Here is a 22873-nt window from a genome sequence, read left to right as displayed (position 1 = left end):
TATATATGAATTATCATAATCTTGAGTATTAGAAGACTGAAATAAGAGAATGAGTGAAGAGAATCCATGGAAAATTTGGGGATACAGTTAATAATTCAACAGGCATTAAATGCTGTTCCTTCCTGTGTACTACATGGAGTGAGGTTCCCATAAAGTGAATGATAAACAGTCCTGTAGGTTGCACTTGTACAGAGATTTAAGGTCATGTACCATAACTTGAGGATCAAGTTTCATCAGGAGTGTCTTGTGTCCTTCATGTTTTATTAGTAAAAGCAGCTGAGCCTCAGTAATAAGCTATATCCTGCCCCTGACAAATTGGGAGATTCTTGCTTTCATATAGATTTTATTTGAAATCAGTGGTAGTTCAATAATTAGATAATCAAAAACATAGGTTCATTTTACATTTTAAATGATTGATATGTATTTCCCGTGTTTAAAAGTAAAAAAAAAAAAAAAAAAAAAAAAAATTGAGTAAAAATATGCCTTTCCTAAATGCATTAGCAATAGCTAACCTGAATTTACTTGAAGTCTTTGATCAGAGTAAAGCAAAATAAAAAAAGCCAAAAAACTTCTAAAAAATCAGTTATTTAATAAAACAGATTTTGGTACAGTTAAAATAGTAGAGATGATATAAAAATATATTTACAGGAAACCTGAAACTGTTCAGATCTTTTTGTACTACAAATTGTAGTACATTTTGCTCAGTACAGCTTGCATTGCCAAGACATCTGGTGCAGGTCCTGTGTGCTCAGATTCAGATTTGAAGGAGACTCCTGTTATCTCTTAAACTTTGCAAATGAGGCTACTTTCTATATACCTGGACTTCATCTGGCTCAATGTTAGTGCTTCTGTTAGGGCACCAGAAAATATTTCAATCTTAAGCAAACATCTATTCAATTTTGCTTATTTAGTACTTAATATTAGTAATCCTGAAAGACACTCATTTTTATCCCTCTGAATGAAAAGACTGATGTTATTATCAACTTGTTTAAGTGGATCGTGTGTTAATTTATTACTTTTTTGTGTCTTGCAATCATGTGGGTTATCGTAACGAAGCCAGGATACATTTTCTCATGCTTTTCAGACTCATCAGCAATGCAGCGGAAATCTAATTATAGGTTTGCTGTGATGATTTCTGTTCTGAAGGGAGCTTAAAATGAGTTACATAAGCAGAACTATGTAAGTCAAGTGTGAAAAAAAAAGTAAGCTAAGGAAATAATGATTACTGTGCTGATACGTAGATTGTGATCTGATGTTGAAGTGCTGTCCAACACAAAAACTTAGTCCAAAAAGCTTTACTGCTCATTCTGACAAGTACTTACAATGTATTTTGATCTCCTTGGCAAGGCTACTCCTGTGCACTCTGGCTGGGATGAGCTGTGTGTGCTCAGGCTCTGCCTGAGTCATGAAGCTCTGGTGCTGCTATCGTGGTAGCTGATGGTGCTGCATCCTCAGCTCAGGTGTTCCTGGGCTGTGGGGGGCTGGGGAGGTGGCTGTGCCAGCCAACCAAGAGGGAAGTGCTGCAAGAGGAGGTGCTGCCCTGTATCCACTTGGCTGGAGTGTCCAGAAGTCACAGCTTGCCAGGCTGGAGCTTCCCTTTGCTCTCATCCCCCCACTGGAAAACCCCTGGGTTTAGTGACAGAGAAATCGTGCCATATCAAAATACTGTCTGTGCTACTTGCTTGCCAAAGTGGAAAAAACAGGATTCTGAATTCAGCTTCCAGGTGAATTTCATTGCCACCAAGAAATAAGTACCTATAGAGTTCTTCTCTGCTTTTCTTTTGTGTGAGGTGCATCTAGCTCAGCTGTACACAGACAGCATCTGAGGAGATCCACTTCTGAACTTCCATTTCAATGAAAATTTGATTAAGTTTGTTATTTCTTGAATACCATCTGTTCCTGATGTCCAGGAAAAATTAAAATACCAACATTTTTGAAGCAGGCATGTTCATTATTTCTTAGGAGTGGTTTTGTATCTTTAGATGCTCACTTCTGTCCCCTGATTCGGCCCAATCTGTTATATCTGCCTTTGCCTATTCTATTTTAAAATTAAAAGATTCAGACACTTTATTTTTCTTCTTGTTTAGTGAAAGATTTTTAAAATGTTTTCTACTCCTCTATTGTCCTGCAAGGGGAGTGAGCATGAACTTCATGGTGCCTTTTGTACCCTTCCTTTGCTCTTACATGCCATACAGTATCTCAAGGCTTCAAAGGCTCACCCATGCTGCCCTTTAGAATTTTTTGTTTGTAAAACAAAATTGTAAAAGTTCATCATGCTGTTTATAGCAGTCTTAAACTCTCTATTAAATATAATTTCAGTAAGTGGCTGCCCTAGTTTAAAGGTCTTCTCTTAATGGAGAGTTTGAAGTCAGTTGCCTTTTTAGACATTCTTTTCTCAATTTTGATAGTTTTCTCCTGATAATTAGATTTTCACTACCTTGGACTAAAACATATCTGTTTAAAATTTATGATTCTTTAAAATTTCTAAAACTATATTAATCAAATCATTACCACATTTGGTATTTCATAGCAAACAAATATTATTTTTTTGTGAGATTACATGTTTAGCAGTTGCATTACCTTACAGAGCCATTTCTGGAAAGTGAGAATAATATCCAAAAATAATATGTCACTTTATTCCAGCATACTAAAACAAATCTGTTCCACAGATCTGAGTGTTCTGTTTCACAGTTTCTGATTTTTAATGGATTTATTTTATTACCTTTTATTCTGGTTTTGCCCTCATTTGACCCTCCTGCCATGTAGTGATATGGTGGTTTGTATTTTCCATACCTTCATGCTCATCAGGTATGCACTTCTTTGCTGATTGAGTTTTTATATTTTAGGAATAACTAACTGAACACATCAAATAAAAATTTAGCTGAATTCAGATTCTCTTTCTGAGCTGCTGCAGTGGTTAGTGCCCCTGATGCTCACAACCTATTAGAGCATTCCAAGTCATTATCCTCACTCCTGAGTACATCTCCAGTGAATGAATTTCTTCAAGAATTCAGTCCTAAAAAAGTGATTTTAAAAAAAATTTTATGTGTAGGGAATATGACTTTTCTTCTCATCTGGACACTTCTCATTTATTGTTTATTGGCCATCAGACAGGTTAAATAGTAACTTAGATTCTTGATAGTCTTTGATTGTCCTCCCTCAGGAGCGGGTGGCTCAGACCACTGAGTCTGTACATAAATGCAAGCCCTATATATTTTCAGTGGGGTTATTTTCCTGTTAGTGCTAATGCATTTACATTTTATTTCTCATGCTTGGTTTTTAAAATAAAAGTCTATGGCCCCTGAGGGGTGAAATGATGTTTTCTAATTTTTATAAACCTCTCCTCACACTGATATTATCTGTAAACACTTGAGTCCTTCAGGACCAAAGAATGGAACACAGTGTCAGTAAACAAATCACGTTTCTTGCCTCCTAAGTGTTTACACAATGACAAAAAACAAGCCTCCAGGGAGTCATATTGTAAAAAGAAACAGTTGGTTTAAATTAGGTTTCCATGTGAAATATAGCTACTTTTAATGGATGTTGTGGGAACATAAACTGGAAAGAAAATCTGCACACTGATGAAATGAAGGGTTGATTTTTATTTGTTTAAATACAAACAGAATGATGTACTAATGATTCTGGCATTAATTGATTACCAAAGAGAATTGGTAGTATGGGCACACTTTGGAAAGTGGTATTTCTTTTTATTTACTTCAGTTGAGATCTTGCAAATAGATAATGCAAGTTATCCGAAATGTTCAATGCATATAGGAATTAGCAAAACTGTGCATTAAATGCATCTAGTTTTATGAAATTAAATAAAACTGACAAATTCCAGTTTATCAACTCTCAGTGTTCATATTGTTAAGAAGGGTTTATTCACTGTGGGGCTGAGATCTGTAAGCCATATTAATGAGAATTTATACTGCAGATCTCTCCAGCAGCTTTAGAAATCAGCGCTAGCTGAAGCTGTCCATTTTCTTCTGTAGCATCAGTGCATATTCAGAATATCTCTTATTTAGATGCAGTAGTTTTTTGTTTAATAAAGATTTTTCTAAAATAGTTAATGATTTAACTGTTGTCATGTGAATATGTCACTCTGTAAGTTGGGTTTGCAATACATATGTGATTTGGCTGTGAACATATAAGTGGAATTTTGAATGATACCCTCCTGATGGAAGAAGCCAAACAAACCCACATTATCTGTCAAGTATACATGAGTGCTCCAAGTGACATTGCTTTGGCTGACCATACTGTCTGTTTGGTTTCACAAGGTGAGCTCGTGGGTTACCTGGCTGATCCTGACTGCAGGTTCTATGGAGGAGAAACGAGAAGTCTTCTCATACTTAGTTCATGTGGCAAAATGCTGCTGGAATATGGGCAACTACAATGCTGTAATGGAATTCCTGGCAGGGCTAAGGTACTGGCAACTTTTTTTTTTAAATGGCTTTTCAGTGATAGATTACATTGCAGCTTCTGTTAGGCAGATGTCTCTGGAGAACAATGAAACTAAACAAAAATCCATGGCTAAGCCACATCATCTCATGCTGTGACTTTCTAGTAATCCCTTTTGGAAAAATGAAGCATGCTGAACCCTTTCTTTTTTTCTCAAAATGCTCTGAAGACTCCATCAGTTTTCCTGATGCATGCTGAGTATGTTGCATTAGAAAACTTTTTTTTCTGCTTTTCTTCTTTTTTCTTTTTTATTTTTTTAACAGAATTTTTTTTAATGTAGAAAGAAGATGGGAAAGCAGTTGTAGTTTATCTAATGAGCTACGACTAATGTAACTTGGGATTAGATTCTCCAGAACATAAGTGAAACATAATCCGGGTGATGCTCTAAAAGGATCAGTCTTAATTGTAAAAAAGAAACTACCCCAAAATGACCAAAAAAACCCCAAACCAGCAAGACCAAACAGCCAAATCTGGTTTTTAATCCCTCTGGTTTACTTATACAGACTGATGTTGGGGTCTCATGCTGTCATGGTCTTATCTAGAAGGACCTGCATTATCTCAAGGAGAAGAGAGTAGGGGCTCAAAGAAGCTCACTGTGTGCTTTCCCCTGGAATGACAGGTTCGTGTAGGGTCAGGGGAGCAGGAAAGCAGTGCCTTAGCACTGGCAGCTCAGAGGGCAGCAAATGGGACTGAACAGGGAAGAGCTAAGATCAAATTTCCCACCTCTTGGCTTTGACCTTCGTTGTATAACATGTTTGTGTAACAAAGCTCTAAAGTGCATTGCTGTTCTTTGTGGTTTAGTAAGGTTTAGTAATCTCATTGAGCTATTTGTTTATGGTTTTGGTGTATAAAGCTCATTTGGAACACTCATAGGCATGGGGAGTATATTTCAGCAGAATACATTCACAGTCTCTAAGCCACAAAAGTTAGGAGGGAATACTCAAAGCCAATTAAGGGCTTAATTTTGCTTCTAATGCATCTGCACAGCACAAGAGATAGAGGAGAGGAAGCATTTCCAGGACAGGGATGGGAAGTGGGGTTAAGGGCAGTCTACTGTGGGTGTATGTTTGGATCTTTTGGTATGTGTGAGGCCGGGGTGGGAAGAAAGGCCGTATGATTACATAGACGAGCTCAGAAGGTAAGAGAACTCCTAGAGGTACTCAGTCCTTGGACCTATTTCTGTTGGAAATCAGAATTTCATTTCATCTACAGCTCTGCACTGGCGCCTGAGAGCTTGAACATGGTCCTGACTTCCTTATTTCTGTGAAAACAAATAATATATTTTATGAGCAAATGGGGGAAGAAATCAATGTAAATTTTTTAAAATAAATTTAATTAAAATCCCCAACTTTACCTAGCTTTATGGATTGTTCATAATACAGCTGAGGGAATTTGTAAGAAGCACTCTGGTTTATCTTTATGCTGTTTCCTTAATCTTTTCTAATTTATTTATGGGCCCTTAGAAATTTTAGGCAATGACACAATAAAAATGTTAGAAAGCCTGCTGGTACACTTTGTGCAGCTGGGTTTTTATTAAAATGTTAGATACTGCTCCAGTAGATCAGACTGCTAGTTTCCTATTTTTATTGTTGTTCTTTGATATTTCAAAGGAGAAAAATTTCATAAAAATAATGGCCTTGATTTCATTAATTCATTCATTTCTGAGCAATTATAATTTCCTCTATTACATTTTTTAAATAAATGCTGTGATCTCTTCTTGTAATAGGTCAAGAAAAGTTTTAAAAATGTGGCAGTTTATGGACCAGTCTGATATTGAAACCATGCGAAGTCTGAAGGATGCTATGGCACAACATGAGTCATCGTCTGAATACAGGAAAGTGGTCAACAGGGCACTCAATATTCCAGGCTGTAAAGTTGTTCCTTTCTGTGGTGTATTTTTGAAAGAGCTCTGTGAAGTTTTGGATGGAGCATCAAGCCTCATTAGACTCTGTCCACGATATAACTCCCAGGATGAAACACTAGAGGTAAATGAGACAAATATTCTAAAATGTTACATTGTTAGCCAATTATATTTTTTTATATAATCTTACACAAAGGCATTGTCTAATTAAAGTTTTCTAAACCAGACTGTTACTAGACTGGTCAGTTACGTGGACCTCAATTTAATTCCCATAGTTCCTTAGTGATTTAGATTTGGTTGTTTCTACTTAATTCAGTATCAGAACTGAGAAATCAGCATTAGTAATAAAGGATCTTGTTTATGCTTTGGATTAAGTATGTAAAGCCCGAAATGTGTATTTATTTTCTGCTAAATGCTGTGACCTTTCACTTAGTTCTTTGGGAATTGGAAGTTTTCAGTTCCTTACAAACAGAATTTAGAAGCTCAGCAGATCAAACTTTTCCTCTATGGAAAGAAACAATTCTTTTGAGTTTTATTATTAGTTTTAAAAGAAAATAGTTTTAGAAAGTAGTTTTAAAAGAAAAATGCCCCTGTTAGATGAGAAGTTAAAGACTGAGGCTTTTTTAAAGTTTTCAGGAGTTACTTTGTGTTACTTGATTTACAAAATTATTTGGTCTGTTTTGGGTTGCAAGTAGGCGCAAAATCCCATGGGAAGCAAGTAGAAAATATGCACTAAATATTCTTAATAGTAAAAATTTCTACAGTGAGAAGTAGATGACACAATGTTCTATTTCTAACTACTAATCTTTTAGATATCTCTGTAGTTTGTTTCAGATTACACTGGACAAGATAATTTCTTACAACGAGTAGGCCAAGATGGTTTAAATAATCCAGAAAAAGAATCAACAACAAACAATATCTTTCAAACTATTCGGAGCTGCAATCGCAGTTTGGAGTCTGAAGAGGGTGAAGATAATGTCAGTGAAGGGAGTGATTCAAGGAAAAACTCTCTGAAGGACAAAAACCGCTTCCAGTAGGTCTTATTTTATTTACTATCATTACATGTAAATATCATGGGTTTAGTCTTCGATTTTCTTTTTCCAAGGCTTGCTTTTAGAAATAGGAGCAACTTTAACATCTTCCCTTGTATTTATCCATTTCCAGTTCAGAACTCTTCTCCCCTGATACTCAACTGCTTGGAAACTCTCTGTATAGCTAAATTTTCCCTCATGATGTAATTACTTCCTCTCATGATAAGGGTAAATCCTTTTTGTCTTACACAGAGAGCTTTAAAAATCCACAGTTACAATTACAATTTTGATCTCTAGTGACAGGAATAGCACCAGGACATATTTGTTATCAGAGCTCAGAACATTATATTCTGCACGCTCAGAGAGTGTTCTGGCCCCTTCAAAAAAAGGTTATTTATTATCCTTCAAAAGACTTCTTCTTTTAAGGACATGTTAGTTTGAGGGGTTTCAATTTTGTCCAGAAAACATTCATATGTGAGTACACATTCTGAGTTTTCAGGTTGCTGTAGTCCTGCTATTTTGCACATTACTTCATTGTGCCCTGTGTAAAAAAAGTGTTCAGTAATCTGATTTCACTTGGAAGACCGCTCTTGAAGACTGTACCAGTCACCAGCTGGAAATCCAGCAAATGCGAAGTTTAGGACACCGCATGATTTTCTAGAATGTTGCTTTGCAGAGAAGTTTCATTATAAAGCTCATGTAGATATAGGTGGGTCAGGTCAGCTTTCAACAAAGTAACTGTGTTAGACTGACTTCAAAATAAGTAACAGAGCTGTACTGCTGAGGTGAAGCACTGTAAGCACATGAGGGCTTGCATAAAAAAACCATGCTTAAGTCACTGCTTGAGTTATTTTACTGGTAAGGTGTGTCAGAAATATCAATATGTTCAGACCTATCCAACTTATTTCAGCTGTTAAACATTAAATCTAATAAGTGACTGCCTGAGAGGCAACTACTATCTTCCTGTTTAAAATGCATTTATTTCATTAACATGTAATTCTAAATTTCATTTCAAATAAATAACCATTATTTCCTGAAAGAATGGTTTCTAATAGAATTATTCACATCTGGCTTCAGTTGCTTCTGGGAAGTGGTGCACTAGCTTAAGCCAAGAAAGACAGACCCACTTCTCTGCCCACATATGTTATCTCTTGACTTACTTCAGTCCTAATACTATCTTCCAGGAATTATTTTTTTGTTAATTGATATGCTTTAAAATCAACTTGAAAATCACAGTTCAAATGATGAATAAGCTAGGCATATAGACATTTCACTTGAATGAATGAAACAGAAATTAAACTGAGTTCCTTTTTTTAAGTGTTTATGAAGTAATTTCTTGGTAAATTACTTATGCTTTATCCATAAATATAATCTACTAAGTTGCATTCTACCCGAAGTGGGACTTCAGTTTTTTAAAAGACCCAGTGTGAATCTGAAATGAAAATTTAAAATTTAAGTGAACAATTAAACATATGTTTCCTAGTTCAGGCTACTAACTACTCAGTTATGAGTATCTGTACTTCTGATGCAGTAAATACTGATTTTAACAGTAAAATACTTGCAGGAGAATACTTCTGAAAGTACTGATTTAACTCCAGTATCTCACAGGCTTTGGAAATTCCTTATTCACTTACCATATCTTTCCTGGGCATGCAGAGAGCTGGGTGAGGCACAGGAGCAAATTGCTGCAGAGGCTAAAGGGCCACATTCTGTTGTACTTGTATGGAGGCTGTGTTTGGTTTATTTTTATTGCTATGAACAGCTGAAGGGTTCTAAGGAAGAAATTTAGTCCTCTTTCTTGTGAGACCTGTCATATTTGCATACAGTGTTATAAAATCCAAATTATATCATAATTATGCATTATCTGGTAATTCTAGTATTGTGGTCATAAAGGCAGAAAAATACACTGCATAACATGTTTCTCATTACTTTATAATTGTAAGAAAGATTTTCAATTAGTTTTTCTTTTGATGATTTGGATTAGTATTGTGGAACATGAATGCACCAAAGCTGGTAGGTTAATTTGATTTGAGGAAAATGAAAGGCATCTAATAGAATCAGTGGGTAGTGGGAATAATTACTTTCCTAGTTGCGTTAGCAAATAAGCTCTATCACTCTGTAGTCAGTGACCCATCTAATTGCCCTGGATTTCTGTACATACCAGATAAGTATCAAACATTAATCTTTCCTGGAACTCTATTCTGACAATTAATAAATTTAAAAAAAAATATATAGGTAGGCAGGAAAAAAAAAGAAGAAATAGAATTTTAATGGAATTATTAATTATTGAGTGACCTATGAAGATACTCCTGACTTTGAATCGTTGCTTCATTAGCCTGATCTTATCTTCACTTTTAAGCTTTTCCAATTACAGTAAATGACATATAAAATAATAGAGGAAAACCTCTGGTTTTTTTTCTTTTTGTATACCTTGCAATTTCCTCCTCTAAACTGCAATCTGTGTCACTGTTTCCTTTATCTTTTCATTTCCTTGCCTCTCAGGGCAGCCCATGTAAAGAAAGCCCCTGCTCCAGCCCGGGCTCTGTAAGTGCTCTCAGGACCTGGCAGCTCGTGTCAGAGGCTGCATTTCTGTCTGTGCTTATGTGTGTGTGCTGGGCTTGCCTGCTTCTTGTGCATTTTAATGTGCAGCATGCAACATGTGAAACAAGGCATAAACAAAGCTAAGCCATTTCTGTCTCTGCTGTAACAGACTCCTCCAGCCGTGCACAGCCACTCTCCAAATACATTTTATAGCGTTTTTACAGAGACTTGTTTGATTATTTTGAGGGCACAGGGGAGAAAGAGCTGCTTCAGTTGTTTGTTTCATTTTAAAGTTTTAATTTTATACAATACAGGTAAATATTTCAATTTACATGTCTGGTAAGACTTTAGTAAGACAATTTATGTCAGCTCAGTTAAAATGCATGACCTTTATTTGTAGGAATATTTCTTAAAGAAACAAAGCTACACTTAAGACTGATGCAGTTATTTTGTCAGTCTCTTAACCACAAGCAGTAAAACCTCAACTTTTCTGCCACTATTTTATAAATTTGGTGAAGAGACAGAGATCTCACCAATTAATAAATTTGTAGAGGAATCATTGCTGTATGGAAAAAGGGAAAAATTCAGAGTAATTTGTCATCCAGATAGAGGAGAGTTTGAGGAAAAGCTGATGGTTGTTTGTGCTGTTTAACACTATGTGACTTGGAAACACAACGTGAGTCATCTTTGGCTTAGTTGGTTGGTAAGGGGCAGGAACTGGGAGAACTGTGATGATAGCAAGGAGAAGCAAAGAGAGTATTAGGACAAGATATCTTGAAGGATATATAGAGGAAGATGGTTTGGATTTTACTGCCTGGATATCCTTAGGAAAATGTGCTTCATTAGTTCTGTTATACACAGAACAGTTTGTCCTTTTTTATGTTCACTGAAGTACCCAAATATTGAATATTTGTGCATTTATACATGTTAGAAGCTTCTGCAGGGAAGACATTTCATTTAAATTATCTCTTCTATTAGCTCGGTATTGCTGCTCTGTATATACTGTTTCAAATTTTGGCAAAAAAATTCAGAAATTTTAGTTGCTGCATGCAAGTTTTATGTTAATATTTTCCTTAAGTAAAATAAAATTTCGTATGGAAAGTATCTGATAAAATTCTTTGTGCATTTTTATGAGGAAGGTATGTACTTTACCAAGTATTTTCCACATACGGCACTTAATATTTCAGCTGAAGCAATCTTACACAGAAGATTTAGAAATTGGAATCGCTTGGCTTTAAGAACCAATCAGACACTTTTTATTATTGATGCAAAGTTTGGAAAGTTCTAGGAACCTATAATCATACTGTTTCAGGAGTTATAAGTAATTGTAGCAGCATCTCTTAATTGATGCAAAATTGTCATAACATAAATTGCAATACTTCAAAAACTACACAAGTTCCTGTAAGTCCCGATTATATAGTGATAATAGTATTCCATTTATTTAAACTGTAGCAGAAAAAATATTCACCAAACATAGCATAAACCAGCACATGTATCACTAAATATAAATCTCTCATCTTTTCTCACAAGCAGATTTCTCATTGGAGATCTTTCAGATTCTGAAAGTGACATATTCGAGCAGTTGAAAGAATGGGACACAAGTTCAACAGAAGAGCAACAAAAGGCTTTTTGCCATGGGATAGAACTCATTCCCTGGTACGTGTTGTCCATCAGGGCTGACGTCCATCAGTTCATGCAGCAAGGGGCAACCGTCATTCATTATGACCAGGAGACACATCTCTCAGCTCGCTGCTTTCTTCAGCTCCAGCCTGACAATAGTACTTTGACTTGGACAAAACCCACTACAGTTTGCCCTGCAAATGCTAGGGCAAAACTGAGCGTGCTGGGCAATACTGCTGAGCTTGGTAAATACCAGTTTCTTGGTAATACTGGGCTGGTGGAAGGCTTTTTGGACTTGTTTTCGGCCAAGGCTGTATATATGGGACACTCGGGCATTGATATGCACACTGTGTGTGTTCAAAATAAACTTTGCAATATGTCCCTTGAAGAAAATGGTATAACACTGCTTTATGGACTTCAGACTACTGATAATAAGTTGCTGCACTTTGTTGCTCCAAAATACACTGCCAGAATGCTGTATGATGGATTGCTGGAATTGACTAAAGCTGTAAGAAAAATGAAGAGATTTCCTGATCAAAGACTGCAGTGGCTACGGAAACAGTATGTCAGCCTTTACCAGGTAAAAGATGCTGTGATTCTCTATAAGAAAGTTCAAAGACATCAACAACTTCATGTAATTCAATTATTTTCCCTCATAAGTAAGATTAAATTAAAGATGAATACAAAATCTCCAACTTTTTAACATGGCTTAAGCAGCAAGATCTCCACACAAGGTTATGTCAAACCTTGCAAGTTTTAAATACACTGAGGTTATTATTTTTTTCTTACAAAGCTCTTGATATGTTTGGAGTTTTGGAATAAGTATTTTATTAAGGAAAAAACAGTGACTGCACTTTAAAAGGGCACCGAAATAATGAGCGATAATATTTTGGGCTAAAAACATCCCCAAAGCAGCAAACAAAATAGTCCTGGGGAATTCAGTAATCAAAAATTACCTTGTCTTGTAGTTTCTTTCATTGGTTCCTCAGAGATGCTTATATTATTGCTTCAGAAATGTGTCCTTATTCTCCTTGTTTTGTTAACGCTGAGAATCTTTGTAGGAGGATGGAAGGTTTGAAGGCCCAACCTTGGCTCAGGCTGTTGAGCTGTTTGGAGGCAGACGATGGAGTGCAAGAAGCACAGGCACGGGATCTCTCACCAAAAGCACTGAGAAGCCCAATGTGCAGAGAAACAACACCCTGGGAATCAGCACAGCTAAGAAAAAGAAGAAAGTACTCATCAGGGTAGAATGTTTTGTTATTTGTGTGTTTTGTTTCTTCTTGCAGTCACTGTGTAGCTGTGTTCTGAACTGGAGAGAAGAAGTTAGATAATTATTTTAAAACTGTTTATTGTAGTTTCCGGTTTGAGGATTATTGTTTTCCAATAGTTTGTTCTTATCTCATGCTTGCAGCATTGTTAGAAAATGTAGGTGCCAGGGTCAGCAAAATGGGACAGAATCTTCTTGCAACCTTTAGGTGCTACCTCAGTATAAAGATAAAATACTAGTGGTGATAGAAATCTTAACATGCAAAGTGGTGTCCGGAGGTTGGTGTAATTTTTTTTAATCCTTTTTGTTTTCATGTTTTGAAAAACACTATCATAGTTACTCCACATCACATTAGCACCCATTTTATCCTTTGTGTGTGACGGAAACATGACCTAGTCTGTCAGTCTCCTCTCTTTTCCTGGACAAAACTGCTCCAACAGTAGGCAGAAGAGAGGAAAAGGCAGGACTAGCACCTCTACACTACATTTTTTAGTGGGCAGGTAGAAAGATTCTCAAATGACAAGATCCATCCTCTTTAGGGCTGCAGTGCACCAGTGAAATAGTGCAAAACCAGCTGCAACATTCTAGGGAGGCACAATCATTGTCATCTTCTGTGGGATGTGAAACTGAGGTAACACCTAATGGTCCCACACTTAACTAGGTATCTGTTGTCTCTTTTCTACTGGGATTGGCCTCACAGGAGTCTGCTTCATAAGGAAGAGTTGATTTATCTCATGTTTTTTTTACAGATTGGCCTGAAGTTAAATGGAAAAAGTGGGTTTGGGATGTTTATTATGGTGTTCATTATTTCTAGGGTGAAAGTGGAGAGGCTACTGATGATGAAATGGCAACTCGGAAGGCAAAAAGCTGTAAGGAATATCGTAATAGAAGTGGTTCAGATCCTCAAGATATTGATGAACAAGAAGAACCAGGTAAATATATTGTTTCAGTGCTTAAAAAGTCTATCAGGCTCAAAGCCTTTTTATGAAGACATTTTTTGTAGTGTTAAAAATAAACTTATAAAGCTACTTTTGCAGTTGAAACTGCAGATCTTTGGACTCTGAAATTAATTTCTTTAGTGGATCATGATTGTTCTTTCATTTAGTTTTCAGTAGCATTCCCTTTCTATTCAGATAAAATACGTTTGTAAGTGTTGTTCAATATGTACTTTTTTGACTATTTGGAGACAAAGCTAGAATCGTGCTAGTGTCTTACTATGTTTTAATGAATTTTCATGTAGGTCTCATATTTTTATTGGGCCAGATGTTGTAATTGTGATGAAAACTTTTGTTTTCTCCTTAGATCAAAGTATTATTATTAATGCTTCTCCATCTAACAACCTGCCATCAAGAAGAGCTCATTCTCTGACAGCATCTGGATCTCCCAGCTTAGGAGCTACATCATCTTCACCAGCAAGACCAGTCTCCTCTCCTGTAATATCATCGAGCAAAAGTCAGTCTAGGTAATTGCAAAATCCATGCTTTGATTTAAAAAGAAAAGAAGCTGCTATTACTTATTTATTATCAAATGTGGGGTTTGTGCCAAACTGGCAAAATCTGACAAAAACAGCTCCAGAAATGTCATTAGCCTTTTTGTAGACATCTAAAGCACATTGTAGAGCAACACAAGACATTTAAGCTGAAATGCCATGGATCTGAGGATGGCTTTGTAGCAAGTCCCTGAGCAGCATGTTTCAGTTTATATCTGTTACAGAAGCAGATTGGAATGCTGTTCCAAAACTACACAAATACAGAGTTTAACTCTTTCTCCAGATCTTCTCCAAAACATACTTATAGGCTTTTTTTGTATTGTGAAAATCCACAGAAATGTTATAGATGTGTGAACTGAAGTTCGGAGGTTTCTCAGCACAAATAATTTCTACCTGGGGGAGTAAAAACTTTGGCTGGCATTCCTGGTGATGACTGCAGTACTGTCTTGGGAATTGGAGGAACCCCTTTGGAATCTTTCTCTTACAGGCCTCTTTTTCTTGAACATTCATCCTTTTTGTGCCACTTAGGCAGTGTATGTTATGCTGTTGCAATATGTGCAGTAACATATTACACTATTACATTAATTCTAGAAATACTGATGGTGATAGTAGTAGTAATTACAGTATTGATAATATGTCAGGGATGTGGACATACAAAAAGACAGTCTCAACAGAGGCTTTTCAGTGCCTTTTTGGAGAAGGAATGTTGAAATATCATTATGAGTATGAATCTTGGGGATTCCAGGAAAGCAACAAGTAAAGAATGGAAGAAATTACTGCTGTTGATAGAACATTATATTTGAACAGACATGTCTTGTGCAATGGTTCCTGTTGTGTATTTCTTCAGGGTTGTATTTACACTTAAAATAGTTGGATTTGACAACAAGTGTGAGTGGTAGAGCCATCTGTGAACACGTGTTCCTGGGTTAACACTGCTTTGTGAGCCTCTCTGTTCTTTTTATTTTTCACTGTAATTCACAAACTTGGATTTGTCTTGGTAAGCAATTTTTTTTTGTAAGGGTGAGAGCAGCTTTCATTTACATTCAACTAAAGAAATACTGCTTTACTATCTCTGAAAAATGATTCTGTATTTTGCTTTTTGCTTTTATGCCAAAATAGTTGTTGTCTCTAAATTAGATTAAAAGGCATCAATGGAGAATTTGCATTCCCTGGGAAAGGACAGCTAATGTTCCATTAAATCCTCTCAGGACTGGGTTTCTGCATGGATCTGTGTGTAGCTAAGCACTGTGGACCTCCTCCACTTATCACAGGTTTTCCCTGGCAAAGTTGTCTGGCACCTCTACAACATCTCTTTGCAGAGCAGTCCCAAATTTACTATGATCCTTCTTGCTGGAAATTGCTCAGGATGTAGCTTATGGCTGTTTCCTCTGTCCTGAAGAAGCCTTCTTCAGAATAGATTTATGTGTTTTGCCCATTATCTTGACCCAGTTTTCATGAGCCACTAAGAAATTTGGAGCACTGGAGAAGTTTTATTCTGAACACAGGTAGCTTGCAGCTGCTTTTGTCATTCCTTCAAAGCAGATGGGCATCTGAAGAATTTCCAAGTTCCTTGGAAATCTAGTGCCACTTGTAAGGTGGAGGAAACAGGAGGATGGTTGATAAGGCCACTGGGACACAGAGCACAGGATATGGAAAACTAGAGATGGAGGCTTTTTTGGGAAGGGAGAATAAACATCTCTCATTAACTGTCTACTGGTAACTGATTTAATCCAGACTGCTACAAATTGCAATTTTGGTTGTTGGTGTCGATGGGGTTTTCTTGGGGGTTTTGGCTTTTTTCTTGAAAACATTTTGTTTGTATTTATTTTCCATTACTCTGGAAGATAATCTTTAGTGATCAGATCGGGTGAAATGCTGAGCATTTTCTTCTGCTCTTGGTCTCCCATTTGGTACTCTGCAGTTCCAATCTGTTTTCTGGAATCTAGAGACTTTCCTCATCATGGTTTATTTTTCCTGTCTGATAAAAATGCTAGGAATTATTTTAGCTAAAAAAAGTTTTATGCAGTATGTCAGTACTTGCCATAGTGATGTCAAACAAATTGAACATTATCAACTAAAGTAGAATATATTTTTTACTACTTTTAAGTCACATTTTGTTTTCAATTGCATGCATCCATCCCATGCCAGGAGTAAACTCAGGAATCTGGTCCAGCATATTTGTGTAGAAAGTCACCTGCTTGCAGGCCTGTCTTTAGGAATACTGGACAACAAGTTGGTCCTGTTTTTCCATCACAGCTGTCAGAACTATTTGTACTGAGCCTGATGGCAAAATTCGTAGAAGAGTGGACATGTGTATTTGAACATTACAGAGCAATAAAATCTGACATGTGGTCTCATATTTTGAAGGAAATACTGTCATTTGTGCAGTTAATTATGGTTTAAACTAGATAGTTCTTGATATTTGTGTTGTTGCTTAGATTTTGCCCTTTTCAGGATGCTGTTGCTGGCACATCTCATTCCTGTAACATGTATTCCTTGGTGTTTAGGCCCAGGAAGGGGCTCAAGAGCTCAGCTCCTCATTGCAAGTTACTCCATGTGGTTCACTGAGGACTTGTTCATACTGCTCAAGTCAAGGCCTAACTACTTACTAGTGTAAATCCTCTAGAAGCCTAAAGATTTTGGGATGTGACTTTTGGAAATGTGCTCGTTCTACTTCAAAAACTTTGTTCAGCTGCACAACTTAGATTAATGATTGCAGTTACAGAACAATCTGTTTTATTATTTTATCTCCAATGAACTTTATACACACCCTGCATTGCAAGAATACTGGCATTGTTTAAAGGGAAAAATAGTGTTTTCATTTGTGCCATGTGCATCAGGCCTTCTTCCACATGAAAATTTTAGATTGTATGATGTACATTAGTCATTCTGATAAAGTTTGTGGTTGTCTTGAACAAAAAAAAAAATAGCTGCTATAAAGCAAGAAGGTAAAAAGCATCATTATGCATCTTATAAGATGGTGCTTTATTTGTTTCTTCTAGATATTGGTAATAAATGCATTAAGGAGAGCACAAATAAACTGTTAATACACATAATATTTCGATTAAGTAGAAGTTTAATGTAACCAAACTACAGCAGTCTTTTTTTGCTTTAGCACATGGAGCAGCAGTAGCTGGCATGGCCGTGTCAAAGGAGGAATGAAGGGATTTCAGAACTTCATGGTGTCTGATAGTAACATGACTTTTGTGGAATTTGTTGAGCTCTTCAAATCTTTCAGGTAAAAGATTTTTTTTCTGTATTAATTTCATTCATTCAAGTTTATAAAAGAGGAGAAATTTAACCTTTCTGCTCTTTTTGCAGTGTCCGTAGCCGCAAGGATCTGAAAGACCTTTTTGATGTTTATGCTGTGCCTTGCAATCGATCTGGCTTAGAGCCTGCTCCACTTTATACTAATTTGAAGATTGATGAAAATAGCAGTGGATTCCAGCCTGATTTAGGTTTGTTAAAGAGAAAAATGCAGCTGTTAGACTTCTGAGCAACTTCAGTTATTTGCCTTAATAAAATGTGTCTCAGTCACTCCCAATATCCGTTACAAGTTTAAGTAGAGGACTGGTACCATGCCTCCACTAATACATAGCTAGCAGGATATAAGACAAAAATGAAGGGAAGGAAAAGTATTCCAGCTTTCCATTAGCCAGATATATTTGTAACTGGTAATAGCAGAGGAATAAACTTGTTGCTGAATGACTGAGCCAAGGGATCTGTACAGGTTGCAGAAGCCCTGGAAGGACTAAAACCTCAGCAAATATAGGGAGGAGAAATGAGGAGACTGTGCCCTGTGTCCCATATGGCTGGTATTTTCTTATCTAATTTCCTAGTGGATCTGCTTTATGTGGGATAAAGGGGAAGGAAGCCTCTGTCCCCCTCTACATTCCTCAGTCACCATAATCAAAGTCTGGGACTTTGACTACATGTAAAGAAAGCAGTCCTTCTGCCAAGCAGCTTGTGGGGAGGGTGCAGAACAATTGGTATATGAAACTGGAAGAAGATAAAGGGCGATTGAACAGGAAGGGCGTGGGGTTGCACACAGTGAAGGAAATGCTTTGATTTGAGGCTGTTTGTGGTGGTGAGAAGGGAGCAGGAGAGTCCTGGGTGTGTAGTAGGCTATGGGTCCATGTTGAAGGTTCCAGGATTTTGTTCAGAGTAATTGGACACCTATAGTCCGCTCACATGCATTCTTCTATTAGTGGATGGTTTTGTTCTAATTTACTGTGTCAGTGCTAAAACACCCAGTGAGATACTTGTGTGTATTGTATACTACATTATATTCTATACAGGATACGTAATACACATAATTGTTTAGCTTATATTTTTATTTCCTCGTTTTTCTTTTAAGATTTGTTGACTAGAAATGTTTCAGACCTTGGTTTATTCATTAAGAGCAGGCAGCAGCTATCAGACAACCAGAGGCAAATATCTGATGCTATTGCTGCTGCCAGCATCGTTACCAATGGTACTGGAGTTGAAAGCACATCACTGGGAGTATTTGGAGTAGGAATCCAGCAGCTGAATGACTTCCTAGTGAATTGCCAAGGAGAGCACTGCACCTATGATGAAATCCTCAGTATTATCCAGGTCTGCAATACAAATATCTTGCACTTCTTTAACACTAGAACTCCTGTTACTTCCATTTTCCCCATTAACATTGTATGCTGTTCAGACTAGCATCTCTGTGGGTATCTCCTTTCACACTGATACTGTCTCTACAGTTTACTTGAATTTAAAATTGAATGGTACCTTTATTTTGGGCTAGAAAATTGTATGGTTGTCCATAAATATATCCATTTAAAAATGCCAATGAATAGTTTTATTAGCTATGTGTACTTTAGCAGGGAAGAGATGTCACCACCTAGAAAAGTGTTCATGACAATTCTTTTATTTCTCTTTGTCTGGGACCACATTTGATTAAGCATAATCTTATCTTGGAACTTTAAAAAGCACCATTTGCACATCTTTTTGTTTTCTTGTAAAAAAAATTTCCAGAGCAAACATGGACATTTTATTGCCTTATGTATCATGGCTGAAGATTTTAGAAAGCGTGTAGAAAAAATTTTATTCCTCCAAACATCCATAATTAATATACTCCAAAATTAAGGCCCTGTTTAGCAGTTAACAAAGGCTGAAAACTATATAAAACTATCAACATATAAGATCAAAAGACTTAAAAGACAGAAATTCTAAAGAAACTTGAAGTTGGAATACCACAACTCTCGTTGAGATGGTGGTGTGTTCTATTTAAGCATTCTAGATAGAAGTAGGACATCTGATCATAAATCTTTCTAAATTTCAGTCTAATTGCTGTGTCAGCTTTGAACAGGAGGTTGGATTAGGCAATCTCCCAACATCTCTTTCAACCTGAATGGTTCTTTGATTTATGATTATGATTTTAATATGCTTGTGTAGTGATTTGTAGAACACAGTTTGCTGGCACTTGATTACTTTATCCACAGAAAGACTGTGTTTTCATACTAAATGTTTAGTGCTATGAGCAGACGACATATGAAAACACGACAAAGACATATTTCTAAGAATTGTATTATATATATATATATCTTTGATTTCTTCCTCCTTGTAGAAATTTGAACCTAGTGTGAACATGTGCCAGCAGGGGCTGCTATCTTTTGAAGGATTTGCAAGGTAATTGCTTACGTGCTTTTATACATATATATATATATGTAAAAAGATGATACCGGTGTATTGATGCTTCTTGGAGAGTCACAAAATGCTCAGCACAGTGTAAAATTTTCTCATATCTTCTCACTTCTAGATTTTTGATGGATAAAGACAACTTTGCATCCAAAAATGATGAATCACAGGAGAATGCTGAGGACTTGCACTTTCCTCTCTCATATTACTACATAGAATCCTCACACAATACTTACCTTACTGGCCATCAGCTTAAAGGGGAGTCCTCAGTGGAGCTGTACAGCCAGGTATGCAGGATTGGATTGTTGTGTAGCTTTCAACATGAACTTGTTTGTTTTACTGGCAAGTTTCAGGAACATGACCTTTTTGCTTTGAAAATCTAAATGTCCTAAACCCCTGCTTGCAAAATGTTGGAAAACATGATGTGTGGGAAAGCTGCTGTAAGCACAGTTGTGCTCAAATGCCTTTTCTAAGGCAAAAAAATGGGTTTAGTTTGAGATTCATAGCATTTAGACACCAGTCGGTCTGACCCAACCTACTAAAATTAGACTTTCCCACAGGAAAGACTGATCTAATATTTTAGTTCATTCAGATGTCAGAAACACTACTGAAATACTGCAAAGACAAATTTCAAATAGAACTATAACTTCTAAAAACATTACTTCTAGGAATATTCTACAGTTTTTAGACTTTATGCCTGGTTGGTGGTGATCAAGGAAGGAACAATTTCTCCTTTGGGCTTTCAGTTCTGTTTGTTTGTGTATATATATCTGTATGTCTGTGTATTTACAAAATGCTGGAGAAAGCATCAAACTTCCTTTCAGTAGTGTTTTCATTATGCTGAGAGTTAATGACTCACCATTGAGAAAGGACTCATCTGATGTCCCATGTGCTCCTTCACCTGGGGTTGTAGACAGAGAGGTGAGGCTGTGTTAGGAAATTATGAAAAGCACGAATGCACTGAGGAAAGCAATTGCAGAGGTTCCTGTAGTAGCACTGCACAGTGATCTTAGTGTTGGTAATAGATGGGAAGTGAGATGGAGATCAACTGCCTTCAAAGTTTGCATGATTAAGGAAAGCTTCTTCCTGTCCCTCGAGTAGTTGCAGCCAGCTGAAGGGGCACTTTGTTCTGCCTCAGTGTGTCTGCCTCTCATAGAAGTGCTGGAGTGCCAGCTATGATCAAAACTGTCTGAAGTCAAATTATTCAGGTTTGGAGTAGAAGTAGTTTTTCATTTGTTCATGAATGGTTTTGCTGGAAATGAGTTTGATTGTTGAGATCTTTCTATTCAGTAAAATATTAAATTGCAGTACAGATGACAGGCATGCTAAATACTAATAGCAATAATAAGCTGGGCTACCAGAAGATAGGTTAGCTCATCTCTTCCTTCATCCTTCCTCTTTGCTTCCTTCATTGTTTTTTCTAGCAATGGCTTTCTAAAATAAATACATTAATAATTTAAAAATTGATAAATGAATTGATGGCTGTAAATAGCTTAATATAATTGATTAAGATGGCCTGGCACATTTCCATTGTAACTATCCTCATAGAAGTTTCTTAAGATTTCATTTTCAGACTATCTTTTATTTATAAAACTAAAAACTCAACAGACAAACTGCAGATGCTTTCCCCATAAGCTGTCATGGGAGCAACCTGAAATAAATTGTCATGTTGCTTAATAGCTGTTTTTGCAGGTAGAAATATGGGAATGTTTCTCTCCCTCAGAAAACTGAGCTATATAGTAAGAACCACCTTCTGCAAACAGATTCCTTGTGTCCTGTACAATACCATTAATTTCAAAGCTTTATGGTAATTCTCCCAAGAACATACATGCTTTGCTTAATTTTCCCATTCTTTTTCAATGGGAAATAAGGAATTCAGTTAGGGAATGCAGTTAGCTGGAGACTGTACCTTCTGTGGGCTGTTTACTTCACAGAGATTGCTCTTTCCAGTGACTTTGCTGAATTCACTGGGCTTTCATTCTACTCTACAATGTCTGCCTTCTGCTTTGATGGCATGATACTGTTAGATGTGCTTACATTGTTCAATTGCCTTGTAGGTTCTTTTACAAGGCTGCAGGAGTGTAGAACTGGACTGCTGGGATGGTGATGATGGCATGCCTATCATTTATCATGGGCACACTCTTACTACAAAGATCTCTTTTAAGGTATGCTGGTAATTGCATGTAGAAACTAAAAAATGAGAAGTTATTTTTCCTGTAACAAAGGGAAAAAATAATTGCCTACTAGAAAAATACAAATTTTAATGGGATAAATTCTAATATAATATAAACTATAGATTATGAAATTCTCAGTGGTAAATATGCTTTCAAGTTAGTTTTTGTAGTGTAATTTTCTGGTTTTTTGTTGTTACATAAGTAACAGAAGTAGGTATTACCACTTGTGTTGTAACAAGATGCCAGCTTGTTAAGCACAGGACAGCCTCCTCCTTCTTGCAGAGGAAAGCAGGTGTCTCCCCTCAGAGCTAGCAGTAGTTGCTGAAAGCTGCAGAACGCTGCCATGTCCTTTCAAAGGCTCTGTCTCTCGCAGGAGGTGGTTGAAGCCATCGATCGCAACGCCTTCATCACCTCCGACATGCCCGTCATCATCTCCATAGAGAACCACTGCTCGCTGCCCCAGCAGCGCAAGATGGCCGAGATTTTCAAGGTAGCCATCACCTGTGCAGAGTCTTTCCAAGCACAGGCCCTGGGGTTCCCCATAATTCATCATCTGTTCTTGGTATTTCAGAATGTATTTGGAGATAAGTTGGTGACGAAGTTTTTATTTGAGAGTGACTTTTCTGATGATCCCATGCTGCCTTCCCCCGGCCAACTGAGAAGAAAAATCCTGCTTAAAAACAAGAAGCTGAAAGCCCATCAAACACCAGTGGATATACTGAAACAAAAGGTAAAGCTCTTCCTTAACAGCAAGCAGTGAGACCC

General features: G+C 36.9%; 1 protein-coding gene across 2 annotated transcripts in view; it reads left to right on the top strand.

Moving 5' to 3' along the window:
- PLCE1 (phospholipase C epsilon 1) overlaps nucleotides 1–22873 on the top strand; it is a 139965-nt gene that overhangs the window by 93460 nt on the left and 23632 nt on the right. The window contains exons 5-19 of one of the 2 annotated variants that reach the window (XM_014875357.2): nucleotides 4278–4423; nucleotides 6185–6443; nucleotides 7144–7352; nucleotides 11425–12091; nucleotides 12573–12755; nucleotides 13593–13710; nucleotides 14081–14240; nucleotides 17383–17505; nucleotides 17589–17725; nucleotides 18625–18863; nucleotides 19864–19925; nucleotides 20056–20221; nucleotides 21992–22099; nucleotides 22482–22598; nucleotides 22680–22838. In XM_014875357.2, coding sequence (XP_014730843.1) covers nucleotides 4278–4423; nucleotides 6185–6443; nucleotides 7144–7352; nucleotides 11425–12091; nucleotides 12573–12755; nucleotides 13593–13710; nucleotides 14081–14240; nucleotides 17383–17505; nucleotides 17589–17725; nucleotides 18625–18863; nucleotides 19864–19925; nucleotides 20056–20221; nucleotides 21992–22099; nucleotides 22482–22598; nucleotides 22680–22838 — 2853 coding nt within the window. Of the gene's footprint in view, nucleotides 1–4277; nucleotides 4424–6184; nucleotides 6444–7143; nucleotides 7353–11421; nucleotides 12092–12572; nucleotides 12756–13592; nucleotides 13711–14080; nucleotides 14241–17382; nucleotides 17506–17588; nucleotides 17726–18624; nucleotides 18864–19863; nucleotides 19926–20055; nucleotides 20222–21991; nucleotides 22100–22481; nucleotides 22599–22679; nucleotides 22839–22873 lie in introns of both variants that reach the window. The other variant, XM_088169126.1, reaches the window with a different exon arrangement.

This window comes from Sturnus vulgaris, chromosome 8 (assembly GCF_052056855.1).
Source record: "Sturnus vulgaris isolate bStuVul1 chromosome 8, bStuVul1.hap1, whole genome shotgun sequence".
NCBI lineage: Eukaryota > Metazoa > Chordata > Aves > Passeriformes > Sturnidae > Sturnus > Sturnus vulgaris.
Note: the sequence above shows the minus strand (reverse complement) of the source record. Positions and strands in the feature narration are given on the sequence as shown.